A 13,662-nucleotide genomic window follows, 5' to 3' on the forward strand; every position below is an offset into this window, starting at 1 on the left:
ACTCTTTATTGTCAAAGTAACTTCCAAGGTAACTGTGATTAAACAAATTCAAAACATTTACCTCGCACTGACCCCTCCCCCCCACACACGTCCCCCGAGCCCCACGTTTTTTTAAGTATGGATAATGACGCTAAGGTAGATGTTAGAGGGAACGGAAGGGGGAAATACATGTACCTCGGAAGTCCATACACAAAGTGTTTATACGGCAAGAGCTCTAGAAAGACTTGTGAAAACAGGAACTTTACTTGCAAGCAGCAGGCAGGGAAATGCGGGGCAGAGAGGTAAGAAGGCGGAGGTGGAGGTGCCTGGTCGGCTCCGGGCAAACAAAAGGCTCCATGATGTACCTTTCTTGGATGCCCTGCGCCGAATCTTCATCTTGGGAAAGGAAGGCCAGGAGTAGTTGAAAGGTGAGTCCGAATCAGAATCCATTGTTTGTTTGGGTAAAAGGATCAGCTGAGGCAGAGGAGTGCCTGCAGACCGTGCCCAGCCAGGAGCCTCCCCGTGATGTCAAAGGCAGGAATGGGGCTGGGTGAAACAGCTCCAAACTCAGGGAGGGAGAGGCAATGAATGTTTTGCTTCCTTCGGGCATTCAGGCATGTAGACCAACAAGGAGGCTGTAAATATTAAAGCCAAACCAGAGAAGCCGGAGGGGGAGAGCGGGGGGGACCTGAAGTCTGGCTGATACATCGCAGTCCAGTTATTCAAAAGGTCACCAGGGAGCAAATGAATCATTAACTCTCCTCTTCTTGTGGCTGGATATGGAAATGAAGACTGGAAGGGATCTGGGAGGAGAAAGAACGCTGCCTGCTGCCCAAGATTCAAGAAAAGCTTCCTAGGCAGACGCCTATTTTGCTGAGAGCTTGGAAATCATTCCTCAGGAAAGCTGTGCTGGGTGAGGGAGGCTGGTTTATGTGTGGACAGCCGATCCACAGCAAATGCAAGCCAGTCTACTCCAGGACGCACCCTTCCTGAGAAGCCAACAGTCTGCACTGTGAGCATCTTGGTTGGGCAGGTTTGAGGGTGCAACTGGTATTTTACTCAACAGTCTGGTCTCCTGGTCCTTTTGGTCCTAAGGTGGGCAGATGCTTTTACCTTCGTCTGCAGTAGCTGCAGTGGGCACACCTCACTGCACCCACTCAAAGTCATTTATTACCGACTAGCAGGACATGTAGCCTGTGTGCTTGCTTCCTGATCTGTCCCCAGGTTCAGCAGTCAGTCCTAAGGGTGTATGTGACTCTGTAGCTCAGTTCTGAACTTTCCTTTACTACAAACTAACAGCTCCTGCAGTCCCCCTATAGGCTTCCCAGTGATTAGCACGCAGTGGAAGCCCACACTGCCTTCCCATAAGCCACAGCTGCCGCTCACCACTCACCGGTCTTCCCTACTCTGATAAGCACACAGAGTGTGTGACCCTAATAAGATTAGGCTGAGCAGCTAAGGTCTCCGGAGCGCTCTCCCACAGGAGGCTCTTTAAAGCACTTCTTGCAGGAGGAGGAAGGCCAGGAAGTCCTACATTTTGCTGTGTTTTGTGAAGTCTCGGATGCTCAGAGAAAGCTAAAGGAAACAACATGAGGGGCCATTCAACAGTGTATGTCTCCATTAGCATTCATCCCTTTCTTCAATTCTATTCTCCGACTGTTGGCACTGAGTGAATGACCTTGAGGAGGCCATGGTGTCACAGCCTGTTCTGTGGTAGCTGAGCCTCTCTGATGGTGGGGGGAGTGAGGGGCAAAGGCAGAGAGACAGTGTGGGAGGGGCCTACAGGAGTGCAAATTCAAGTCACAATCAGAATTATGGAAACTGCTACTGTGATTTCATGTGGTTTCCTATAAAATTAGAAAATGAACAAAATATAATTGGCCGCAGTGATTGAGTCTAAAGGAGAGAAGAGCACTTTTCTATTTTGTAGCCTTTTATCTGAAGAATAAATTATTCTTCCTAAACAGGTGGGTACAACTGTAAGAATAAATTATTCTCAGCCTTGAACATCAAATACATCAAGCAAGAGAATACTCTATATATGATCCTTAATAAAAAAAAAAAAAAAAAAGACAGTATTGTCAGGGAGACAGCTCTAAGCCTGACAGCCTGAGTTGGATCCTTGGGTCCCATATGGTGGAAGGGGGATGAACTCCTGTAAATTCTCCTCTGATTTTCACACGTGTGCCATGACATATACATCCCCCTCATAAATAAAATTTAAAAATTATGTGTGTGTGCGCGCGCGCGAGTGTGTGTACATGCGTGCGCGTGCATGTGTGTGTGCGTGCATGTGCATGTACATGCGTGTGTGTGTGTGTGTGTGTGTGTGTGTGTATACCAAATATAATAAAATAAAAAGAGGTTATCCACTTGAGGGGGATATGGGAGGGTGGCTGGGAGGGAGGGAGAGAGGGAGGGAAGGAAGGAGATTCTATTTCAATTAAAAACATTATTTAAAAAGAAAAACTACACAAGAGGAGCCGAGAGCTAGAGACGAAGCTTAGTTGACAAAGTGCTTGCCTGGCATGCATGCAGCTCTGGGCTTGATCCTCGGCACTGCACAAACTGGCCATGATGGTGCAGACCTGAATCTCAACACTTGGAAGGTAGAGGCAAGAAGATCAGAAGTTGGCTACATAGCAAGTTTCAGGCCAGCCTGAGCTACATAAGATAAAGTCTCCTGGACTAAGCCGAGGAACATGCCTGGGACACTGCAGGCGTTTGGTAAATGAATGAGTCGGACCACTTGGTCAAACCATGGGGGTGGCAAACCTTACATGACAGCTGTAGTAACTATAGCAGCTACTGACTACAACCACTATTAAAATAAATCTTTCAAAAGAAGTCACTGGGGCAGATGTTCCTCTCTTTTGACTCCCTTTTATAATAACAGGTCAGAAGGACTTAGGATGCAGAAGGAGGTAGGAAGGAACTGGTGCAGGCATTGCTGCCGGTTGAGGTGCTAAGTGGATCCATCTTAATCTGTTTGCCTAGAGGTACAATCATTGCTGACAAAGTACAGATGAATTGCTTTATAAAAATTTCCTGACAATGAAAGCTCCCAGCACTGTGAAAACAGCTCTTGGATCTCAAGACTTTCCAATGCCTTGTTTGCCCTGATTCGTCCTGCAGTTAACATGGAGAGTGAAGTAGAAAACACCACTGGCATAGCCTGTTTTATTTTTGAGTCAGCTCAACCAATTTCTTACCTTCTGAAGACTTCTTAAACATGTGTCATTCATCATCATTTCCTACTGTCATTGAGGGAGTTATCACCCCCCTCCATTTTGTTATTTTAATTGCATTTAAATTAATTCAAGGGGTCATTTGCATCTCATCCATATTTAAAAGTTTGTAGGATTGGCTGATTGCAATTGAAGTTGGAAGAATTACAGTCCTCAATCACTCTGTAAATGGTTAGTACACAACCATTACAGTAGTGTACAAGTGACTTCACAGGCTATACCTTTACCTCACTGTGCCTTCTTAATTAACAAATGTTTTACTAAGCAATGCAGCTGCATGCGGTTCTAAGCACTCAAGGCAGATACTGCTGCCTTCATGGGGTGTCTGCTTTCTGAAGGCCCCATGCAGAAGATACCCCTCCACATTCTTCATACGGACAACAGTTCATTTCCTTCTCAGCCCTGATAAAACTAAATCTTTTCAAGAACTGATGCAGAATTTGAGGAACGGAAATTGTGAGGTTTTCTTATCTCCTAACGGGACCTCAAATTCCTTGAGAGAAGAAACTGGGCCTAACTCGCATTTTAAAGGTACCCCAAGCTACAAGAAAGCTCATGGACCATGGCCATGTAGACAAGGCAGTCCTACTACTTAATTAATATCCTTAACCACGTTCCTCGGAAGTTCTGAGTTTAGCACAGTTAAAATGGGACCATAACATCTATACTGCAGAAGTTAACATGAGGAATAAAGGCAATTATAGCATAAAGAAATTAAAGACATTTCCAGGATACTTTAAATATTAGCTAGAAATAGAATTTCTTTTCAGTGTCTTCCTACAGTGTATCACTGAAGTATTCACTCCATGACCTCCAGGGTAAGTAACTCTTTATGGTTATTTCTTTTATCGTTGATTTTAGAAGTCACAGAGCTCAGGAATAGATAGCAACCTCTGTTACAATGATCAGGGAGGTAACGGTGGCCACATGCTTTACAGGAACTTGGAAGTCACTCAAACCTGTTGAAGCCACCCACCATTCATGTCACCCACATTTACACAAGTGTCTAATATGACTACTTCACATCAAAGAGACCACAGCCACCTTCAAACCACACTAACGGAGGAGCCATTTTCTGAACAAGCTTCCTGTGAAGAACCAAAAGGTTTGATTACACATAATGAAGATCATAACAATGCAGTGACGTCATTATTCAGTTCCCTTTTCTCAAGCCTCAGGCCACAGTGTTTATTATTCCTATAAATACTTGCATCTAAACCCTATCCTCAAAGAAGCAGGTTTGAACTTTCTTGGATTTCAGAAGCTTAAGCCAGGCCCAGTTCCGGCTGCCTGTGAATCCAGGGGTAGAACTCTCAGCTCCTTCTCCAGCACTGTGTCTGCCTGCACGCTGCCATGCTTTTCGCCATGATGATGATGGACTAAAGCCCTGAACTTGCAAGCCAGTCTCGTTTAAATATGTTTCTTCATAAGAGCTGCTATAGTCGTGGTGTCTCTTCACAGCGATAGAAACACTAAGACACCCACTGTTGATTTTTATTTGTTTGTTTGTCTGCTTGTATACATCAAGATTCACTTGATGTGCTATAAAGCTCTACGGCTTTTGATAAATCCAAGGTGTTCCGTATCATCAATATCATCAATTAACAAATCATAAATGATATTTTTCACCATGACACACACACACCCCCAATGAAGATATAAAAAGGGTGCAGAAGCCGATTAAGATAGTCCCTAATACCAGAGCTACATTGCTTCCACAACAAAACATTATTGGAATATTTATTATTCAAAAATCTTTGTCTTTGAAAAGATGTTAGTAAGTGACCAAATAGTGGAGGCATACAAACCGTCCATGTAAGAGAATTCCAGTTTACGTAGCTACTCCACCCATAAGAAAGCATGCGGACAACTCCCTGCTCCTTAACTGTGGACCAAACATCTTGACTTCCTTCCAAAGACTACAACATGAGGAAGGGGTGAGGAGGAATAACTTCACAGGAAAGAAAATGACCATCATGGCCACATCCAGGAGATGAATATCAACATCAATGATGATTAAGAAAGTCGATAGGACAAACGCTTTGTGTCATATGATGGATATGGTACTTCACCTATTTGTCTTTCTTTCTGTTGTGTTTTGTTTTGTTTGTTTTGTTTTGTTGAGACAAGGTTTCTCTGTGTAGCCCTGGTTGTCCTAGAACTCCCTCTGTAGACCAGGCTGGCGTCGAACTCAGAGACCTGCCTGCCTCTGCTTCCTGAGTGCTGGGATTAAAGGCAAGCGCCATCACCACTGGGTTAATCTTCCTTTCCAAACCTGCAACTTTAATGATGGGGAAAACATAGATTCCAACTATGGAACATCTATAAGACTCCTGACCAGCTCCCCACAAAACTGTAAGATCATCAAAACCCAGGGAAGTGTGAAACACTCTCACAGCCAAGAAGTTAGGGGAAAGATGATGACTGAATACAACAAGGTATCAGACATGAGAAACTGGGTCAAGGAAATGAAAGGTACGTAAGTCCAACACCTTCCTAAAAATGAGACAGAACTGGCATACCTAATGTAAACAACCTTCCACTCACTCCTTTCTTAAGCACTGGAGATTAAAGTGGAACTCCACTTCTCAGTGGTAAAGGTACTGAGAACTAGGTAGTTTGGCACCGATCCCAACATCGCGGGGCTTCCAGAGACCCCCTAGCTGTGGCTTTCAGCCTTGACTCCCCCAAGACCCACATGAAGCCGTTTGCGAAGGCTTGATGGACATGCTCCATCTAGACCAATCTGGACCTTAGGACCAGCTTCAGAATTTCTAAAGTTCGAATCCTGATATGTAGGCGAAGCTTAGAACAAGGTGGCGGGGCTTCCATTAGCAGCCAGGCTCAAGTGGTTTTCATGTTGTTCTTTTTATTCCCTCTTCCCTTGTACGTCTTAGAACAAACAATATGAAGAACGGAACATTATCCCCATCACAGAAGCAACCAGCATCCTACAACTTGACGACTCTGTGGGGCTTTTCGTTGGAAGAAAATGCAACAAAATAGATGACTTACCTTCATCAAAGCTGCAGTTTCTTTCTGTTCTCTAAGCCTATGGATGACAGTTTATAATAACCTAAAAATCCCCAAATAGTCTTATGGGGTGCATGTTTGTCAACAGATACTCCAGTAATCTCATTTAAGGGAAAACATTTTTTCCCCACATTCCATGAGGAGCACTTTTACCTGAACAAGGAAGCCACAGACACAGAGAGGCAGAACTCAGCAAGGGAACCAAACTGACCTTGTAGCAAACATGCAGTCAAATACCTAAGAGAGCAAATTTTTTTTCTATCAAAATTGGTTTTTTAAAGATTTATTTTATGTATATGAGTATACTGTAGCTGTCTTCAGACACACCAGAAAAGGGCATCCTATGGTCATGAGCCACCATATGGTTGCTGGGAATTGAACTCAGGACCTCTGGAAGGGCAGCAGTTGGTGCTCTTAACCGCTGAGCCACCTCTCCAGCCCCCCAAACTACTTTTAAAACCTCAATGACCACCAATTTGAAATAAACAAAAAGGATTAAAAGCACCCGATTTTACACAAATAACTGCATTTGTAATGCCTTCTTGGAAGATTCCTCTGTCCCAAGGCTTTTACTTGAAATCATGGGTGAAATTAGTTTGTTGTAGAGAAATGCTGCCTACTCCCACCCAAAAACTCAAATACAAAGGGAGAGAGAGAGAGTTCACAGAAATATCTATTTTATAGTTCACACTGTAGTGAGATCTATTAAAACTTAGGCTCAAAAGCTGACTTTCTAGAAGTCCAAGAGCCTTGAAGACCCCGTCTTTCTTCACTTTTCCTTCATGTTTCATACGGCATTCCCAAGGCCTTGACAGAGATTTTGCGTAGTGAAATTGGGGAAAGGATAGGGGAGGGGGGAGGAGGGGTGGGGGAAGGGTAAGAGAGGGTAGGGAGGGGCAGGGGATGAGAGAGGGCTAGAGGAGGGGTCAGCTTCCATTTACAGGAGGATTGTACTTCACTGGGTACTCACAACAGAGTCCTTGACACACATCCCAAGCTGCACTTTAGCTTCCTCCTTTAGGGGAGCTGTTTTGCTGGGTCCTCATTTCCCAGTTTCCTCTGCTCATATCCCCACTAAGCTTCACATAGGGGCTTGTAAGACCTCCGTCCTGCCAACTGAGAAATCCCAGCCTCAGATGCATCTGTGTCTGCAGCTTACGCTTCCCGGGTGGTTTTTGCTATTTTGTTTAATTACAAAGTTGAGTTTCTATCCAACAGCCAGCTTCGGTTCATCTGTCCCCCTAGTGTCCACCCTCCCTGTCCCAACAACCAGCAAAAATCTTCCCTTTCTCATATGATATGTAATAAATAACAATCGAAACGAAATGGCTCAAAATTATAGCCAGATGTCACGGTGCAGATTTTAATCTCAGTGCGAGGGAGGTGGAGGCAGGAATGTCCCGAGTTAAGGTTACCTTCACCTACTTGGTGAGTTAGAGGCCAGCTTGGACTACATGAGCCCCTAGCCAAAAAAATAACAACAACAACAAATGACCCAAAGGTAACAGTAATCAATATGTATTGTATAAATGTATAGAATGTTTGAATAAGAAAAATACTGTTTAAAAATTAAAAAAAAAATAGGGGCTAAAAAGATTTCTTAGCAGTTAAAAGTACTGGCTGCTCTTCCAGATGATGTGGGTTCGATTCTTAGCACCCACATGTCAGCTCCCAGCCACCTGTTACTCCAGTCTCAGGGGATCTGATGCTCTCTGAGGGCACCGGGCATGCAGGTGGGTACTGCATGCAATCGCTGAATGGTTCACAGACATACATGTAGACAGAACACACATAGGCATAAAAATAAATACTTTAAGACAAGGAAAACATAAAAATTATTAAAATGAAACATATGACTAACATGTTTAAAATAATTGCAATTTGAATCCCTGCGTGAGCTGACCACGTCTGTCAGAACATCTACAGTGTGCACCCATTTTGCAGTACCCAAAGAGGCCAGAAGAGGACACTGGAACCCTGGAACTGTATTGCTACAGGTGCTGTGAATCAAACTCAGGTCCTCCACTACTGAGCCATCTCCCTAGTTCCTCCCCAAAGTCTTACCAAGCTTCTGTTTGAAATCTCTGCACGGTGCCAAGCCCACTGTCTGCCAGCCAAATCTGCAGCAGCAGATAAGGTACGGCTTTTTGCCAGAGCCTCACAATCTTGAAACTTCCCAAGAACACCAACCAGTTCCATTCGCCACCCCATCGACACTCACCTCAGGATGCTCTCTATCTACCACCACCCCTCCCCCACAGGAAGAGTTAAGACACGCCCCCATGCTCTTGTCTCGCCATCTCAGTTTCACCGGTCCCTCATATTTCTTTCCATGCCGATAGCTACATGACACACAACTCTAGCTGAACGCATTCTTACAATCTTTAATCCAATGAAGAGCATGAGAATCGGCGATTAGTTACTACAGGAAGTTTAGTTTCCGTGTGAGAGTCACGATATCAGGTCTATGGCCCGTACAGCCTCGCGCACACTCTGGAATATTCCTGGCTGACAGAGCAAAGCCATCACTTTCCAGAAGCTTTTGTGATTGGACAAAGATACTAGGACTGTAGCTTCACAGTCTTCAAACACGAACTTAACTTTCAGCTGGAATTCTTAATTTCCAACCAAAACCATATAGTTTCCCTCTTTTTCAGAGTGGATTTTTCAGCAGGGGTTTGCCAAACAGCAAGCGATCAGATCAAGCTGTCTGCTGTTTGGCTGGCTCTCTGAGTGGTCATGGATCCTCGTGACCGATTCCATGCAGCTTACCCTCCCCCACCATAGGTCCCACAGGTTGCATACTTTTCCAGGAGGTGCTCCCCTCCATCCTCCCTGCAATGGAGCCTCTGCACAGTCTTGACCCCAGCTCTGCTGAGAAGTTTGATGCCGTTCCTTTATCTTGTTTAGTGTCATGGACTGGGTCCAATAGGTCCTTTTCCCATCTCACCCTCAGTGTGCTGACCACGCTGCTGACCACACTGTCGCACCTACCTGCTTTTCTTCTGTTGCCCCCAGGGAGGGCTTTGTGTCCTGCCTCCTTCCTCTAGCTGCCTACTGGGAAGGAATCCTACTATCTTCTTGTAGAGGCTACAGAACCAGATCCCAGCCCTTCAACAGAGGATTCTCTCTGTGTAAAAGCCTAGTCCTGCAGTTTCTCCAGACAGGATAATTTTGAATGCAGCCCAACGTGCAATCCTAAGTATGCTTAAAACACAGAAAAGATTTTTGTCATGATTTCCTTTTATAACTCGACTGTGTGACAGACGACAAGGGCGGACATGTTTGCTTACGTGTCCACAGAGAACAAGGACATTATTCCTGGTCTTAACACCAATGTCACCTCCTCAGCATCTATGGCAACCACTCACTCTGGCAGGTCTGGTGCACAGGCCTGGATAAGCTCACCAGCACTTTCATGCCCATTAACCCCGACAACCACTGTCATTTCTAGTGTACACACTAACAGCCAAGATGATTCTGATGCTCAGAGAGGGGTCATGAGGAACAACACAAAGGGAACGTAGTCTAACCTGACCTGTCTAATAGGATCGAATTAAGACAACTAAGCCTGCACCTAGTTACACATAGGTCTCACATGCGGTGCTTGACAGACGTGAGTGGCTGTTGCTGCTGCTGGTCTGGATAGAGCACTTCCAGACATAACCATCACATGGGAAGTTCCACCAGAACAACACCAATCCAGTTTGCAAGACAACACGACATTTGCACTGCACAGTTTAAAATAACACAATACAGCAAAGTCTTAACACTTCTATCCTGGGCATTTTATTAGCTGCTCCTGAGAGTCTGGACAGAATACCAGCACACACAAAAGACAAGAGTTCTGAAGTGGCCTCTAGGGGGAGCAGCTTCCCATTCCTGCCTCTGGCTTATATCTGCCTGCTACACACTGCTGCTGGCTGCTCTCTCCTGTCGTCCCAGTGGTTCCTTTAAAGTCTATTCTCGTGTTATTTCATAAAGTCAGGAGATTTTTCTTTTCCCCCTTAATTCAAAAGTTTAAATGAACGATAAAACAAAGGCTAGAGTCAGCTAGTCATGTCCATGGCCTGCACCCCTCCCCAACCCACCCCCACCCCCCCCACTCAGCCTTCCTAATGTTTCTCTTCAGACACAATGACGTTACTGACCAAGCACTCAGCTTAAGCAGGGTTACTGCAGTTTACAAAGCAAAAATCCTCTCACCCAACAAGTACACCAGTAGGAGACTGGGGAGAGGTTTTAGAGTCCCAAATTAAAAATAATCCCACTATTTAATACTTTTAACAGCCAACCCCTCCTTCCCCAGCAATGTGTCTGAATAAACATTCTTCAAAGCCGACATTCCCGAGAGTGTGATGCAATCCACAGATGAGACATCCTGGATGCGTGAATAAGTGCCACACTCCCTGCTCTGGGGCCCACAAGGGTCATCTAGTTCTTATGTTTGCTTTTCTTCCCCTTCTTCCTCTTCCTCTGTTGCGGGTTTTGGATGTAAATCATTATTCTCACCTTATACAGCAACAGTAACAGATGTGTGTACACCCTGCTCAGAACACAACTCAGTTTCTGTTCCAAGTTCAGCAGCACCTCAGGCCAGGACATCCAGCAAACCACCACTGGCGAAGGGCCAAGCCCAGAGCAACACACTCAACCGACACTGCGGGTGCTTCCTCCTGGCCTGCTCTAGGCTATGGGATTTCCCAACGGTTGTAACAGCTCTGACACGTGTCTACTGCGGATGCCAAACACAATGTCAGAGCCTCCAGGAACCCCCCTCACAAGTTTCTTGTGATGCCTCCATATGTCAGCCACCTTTGCTGCATAAGACATCTCAACTCTCCTTAGCCTGAGGACTTGCCTTGGCCCCAAGAGACCACCTCCAAGACAGCTCTGCTCTCATATCCCCTTCAAGTGTTGTGGTGGTTAAAATATGCGTGGCCCTGTTGGGAGTAGGTGTGGCCTTGTTGGAGAAAGTGTGTCACTGTAGGAGTGGGCTTTGAGGCCCTCCTCCTAGCTGCTTGCAAGACAGTCTTCTCCTTTTTGCCTTCGGAACAAGATGTAGAACTCTCAGCTCCTCCGGCACCGTGTCTGCCTGGAGGCTGCCTGACTTCCCATCATGACGATAATGGACTGAACCTGTGAACCCATAAGCCAGCCCCTATTAAATGTTGTCCTTTGTAAGAGTGCCCTTGGTCATAGTGTCTCTTCACAGCAATGGAAACCCTAACCAAGACAGGGGTGCAAGCTGCCTCAGCTGCACTGCACCTGAAGGCTTACTCACATCTCAGTCACTAGGCGTCTGCTGGCAGCCGGGCCCACGTACTCCTACCCAAACTTCATTCTACTCTGCTGGCCCCTAAATAGTTCCAGGGATATGTAGGGGGAGCAGGGGAGGAGCCAAGGAAAGGGGGATAGAACATCTGAGAACAAGTGAGAACTTCTAAGTCCATGGGAAGAATCACTTCTACCCTCTCTCCCTCTCAAGGGACCTACACACCATAGCAACACCAGGTCTTCTCCTGAGGCCCAGGGGTGGGACATAGACCTCAAAGGCTCATCTCTGTAGGACACACTGGGCAGCCCTGTGCAAAACGCAGAATGGTACCCAAAGTCCACTCCCTGGGTTCAGGCGCTTCCTGAAATGAAGCCCCCAGCGCCTACCACATTGCGATAATGAGGTAACCATGGTAACTACCATGCCCGAGTTTGGCAGGGTGAAACTCCTCAGGGAATGTTTTGGGTTCTTTCTGTGTACTTTAGATTGTAAGTACAAATTGTACTGTTACAACTGAAACATTAAAGAAAACTGACCTAGGAAGGCTGAAAGATGTAAGCAAGGGTCTCAGGAAAGAGTATTTCATACTAACAAGCTTTCTTTTGGTTTACCATATGGCCGATCCATAGCACCCACCCCTGGCTGCAGGCCATGCAGCATTTTGGAACATACCCAGCACGAGGAGGTCCTGGTCTTCGTGTTCATCAGCCCCGTCCACCTGGCTTTTGACACACTGTAACAGACACAGGTGAGGAATCGAAATAAATCCCATCTTTGCAACATTAGTGTTTGTTTCTCGTGACCTAGAAAGACACTCTTGGAAAACACCAATAAAAGCACATTGCTCGCATCCCAACACGTAAACGGGAGAGTCGTCTGTGTTTATAATTAGCACTGAGAGCTAAAAATAAAGAAAGGATGTGTGTACAGCTAACACACACCTGAAGGCTGTCCACGGGGAAAGCAGTGCCAGGAAACATCCAGGCATGTGATGCTTCCAGCCCAGTGTGTTCTGGAAGGAGCTGCTGATCATCTGGTGCTTACGGCAGTGACAACTCAGAAAGATAGCTAGGCTTGGTCATAACATGTAGCCCATTGCGAGCCTAATAAAAGAAATTGAATTTGGGGCACACCCTTGCCTACCTGTGGATTTTTATGAACACAAGCTCAATTGTCACGCCACTCTAACTCTGGAGAGATACACAGCGATGACAGTGAGACCAGGCAACCATGTTTCCTTACCTTCCCACACTCCTCCTCCTCCTCTGATGGTGATCTACCAGACTCCAAATTCCCAACCTCTGCAAAAGAAATAATTCTTTAGTTAGAAAAACAGACAGGCAGGCAGGCAGGCAGACAGACAGACAGACAGACAGACAAAGAAAATACATGGCAGGTATATACAAGTCATCCAGGACCCTCTACACAGGATTAGCTAGGTTTAGATCAGGCTTTTTAACAGGCAGCTCTACTAGAGAGTGAAGTATGTGATCACATGACTGCACGCACGCACGCTGGGGTTGTTTGTGCATACTACTATGTAAACAAGGTAGAGAGCTCTCGCCGGAAATCCTGGGGTGGCAGGGGCGGGGGAGGGGTGTAGCTTAAGCTAATCAGTGTCCTTGACTGCAAAGGAAGGATGCTCTCCCCCACCCTCAACCAAACCTCTTAACAGATGCTGAGGATATGACTGGTACCCACCTGAGGGTACTACTTGCATCTTCCCCTGGATATTCCACAGATGTCAGTGGAAAAAAGAAGAATGACTAATTTTCTCTAAAAGATACCCAGCTGTCCCTTCTGCATCACTGAAAGTGGAGCACACCACACAACTCCAGCACTGACCTCAGCTGGCCAGGCTGGTTAAGCGGTGACTGGCCCCAGATGCTCCAGGTGTCCCCCCTTCCCGCTCCCAGCAAAGCTTTTCCTGGAAACAATGTTCAGGATGTTCTGTGATGAACAGGAAACCCAGGTGAGGGGACATTTTCTCTGTCCCTTGACTGATTGATTTTCTTCCTGAATACTCAGTTTCCCAGAAACAAGTTCAAAAACAGTCAAAATAACCATGCAGCAGGGTTAGCCTTGGAAAGAGTAAGTGCTAGCGTCTCCAGCAGGGGTGATTGG

At 45.8% G+C, this 13,662-nt stretch overlaps 1 protein-coding gene and 1 long non-coding RNA gene across 5 annotated transcripts in view; one reads left to right on the forward strand and one right to left on the reverse strand.

Annotated features, from left to right (window-relative positions):
- The window catches only part of LOC143440432 (uncharacterized), a 35,789-nt gene extending 29,355 nt beyond the window's left edge, over window positions 1-6,434 (forward strand). Inside the window, exon 3 of the long non-coding RNA XR_013108118.1 lies at window positions 6,125-6,434. This is a non-coding gene — a long non-coding RNA (uncharacterized LOC143440432). The remainder of the gene's footprint in view (window positions 1-6,124) is intronic.
- Arhgef28 (Rho guanine nucleotide exchange factor 28) overlaps window positions 1-13,662 on the reverse strand; it is a 282,901-nt gene that overhangs the window by 109,252 nt on the left and 159,987 nt on the right. For 3 of the 4 annotated variants that reach the window (XM_076927245.1, XM_076927246.1, XM_076927247.1), the window contains 2 exons: window positions 12,781-12,839; window positions 12,211-12,271 (listed from right to left, as the gene is read on the reverse strand). In XM_076927245.1, the coding sequence (XP_076783360.1) occupies window positions 12,211-12,271; window positions 12,781-12,839 (120 nt within the window). Of the gene's footprint in view, window positions 1-344; window positions 1,330-12,210; window positions 12,272-12,780; window positions 12,840-13,662 lie in introns of those variants that run through there. The other variant, XM_076927248.1, reaches the window with a different exon arrangement.

Source organism: Arvicanthis niloticus, chromosome 29 (assembly GCF_011762505.2).
Source record: "Arvicanthis niloticus isolate mArvNil1 chromosome 29, mArvNil1.pat.X, whole genome shotgun sequence".
Taxonomy (NCBI): domain Eukaryota; kingdom Metazoa; phylum Chordata; class Mammalia; order Rodentia; family Muridae; genus Arvicanthis; species Arvicanthis niloticus.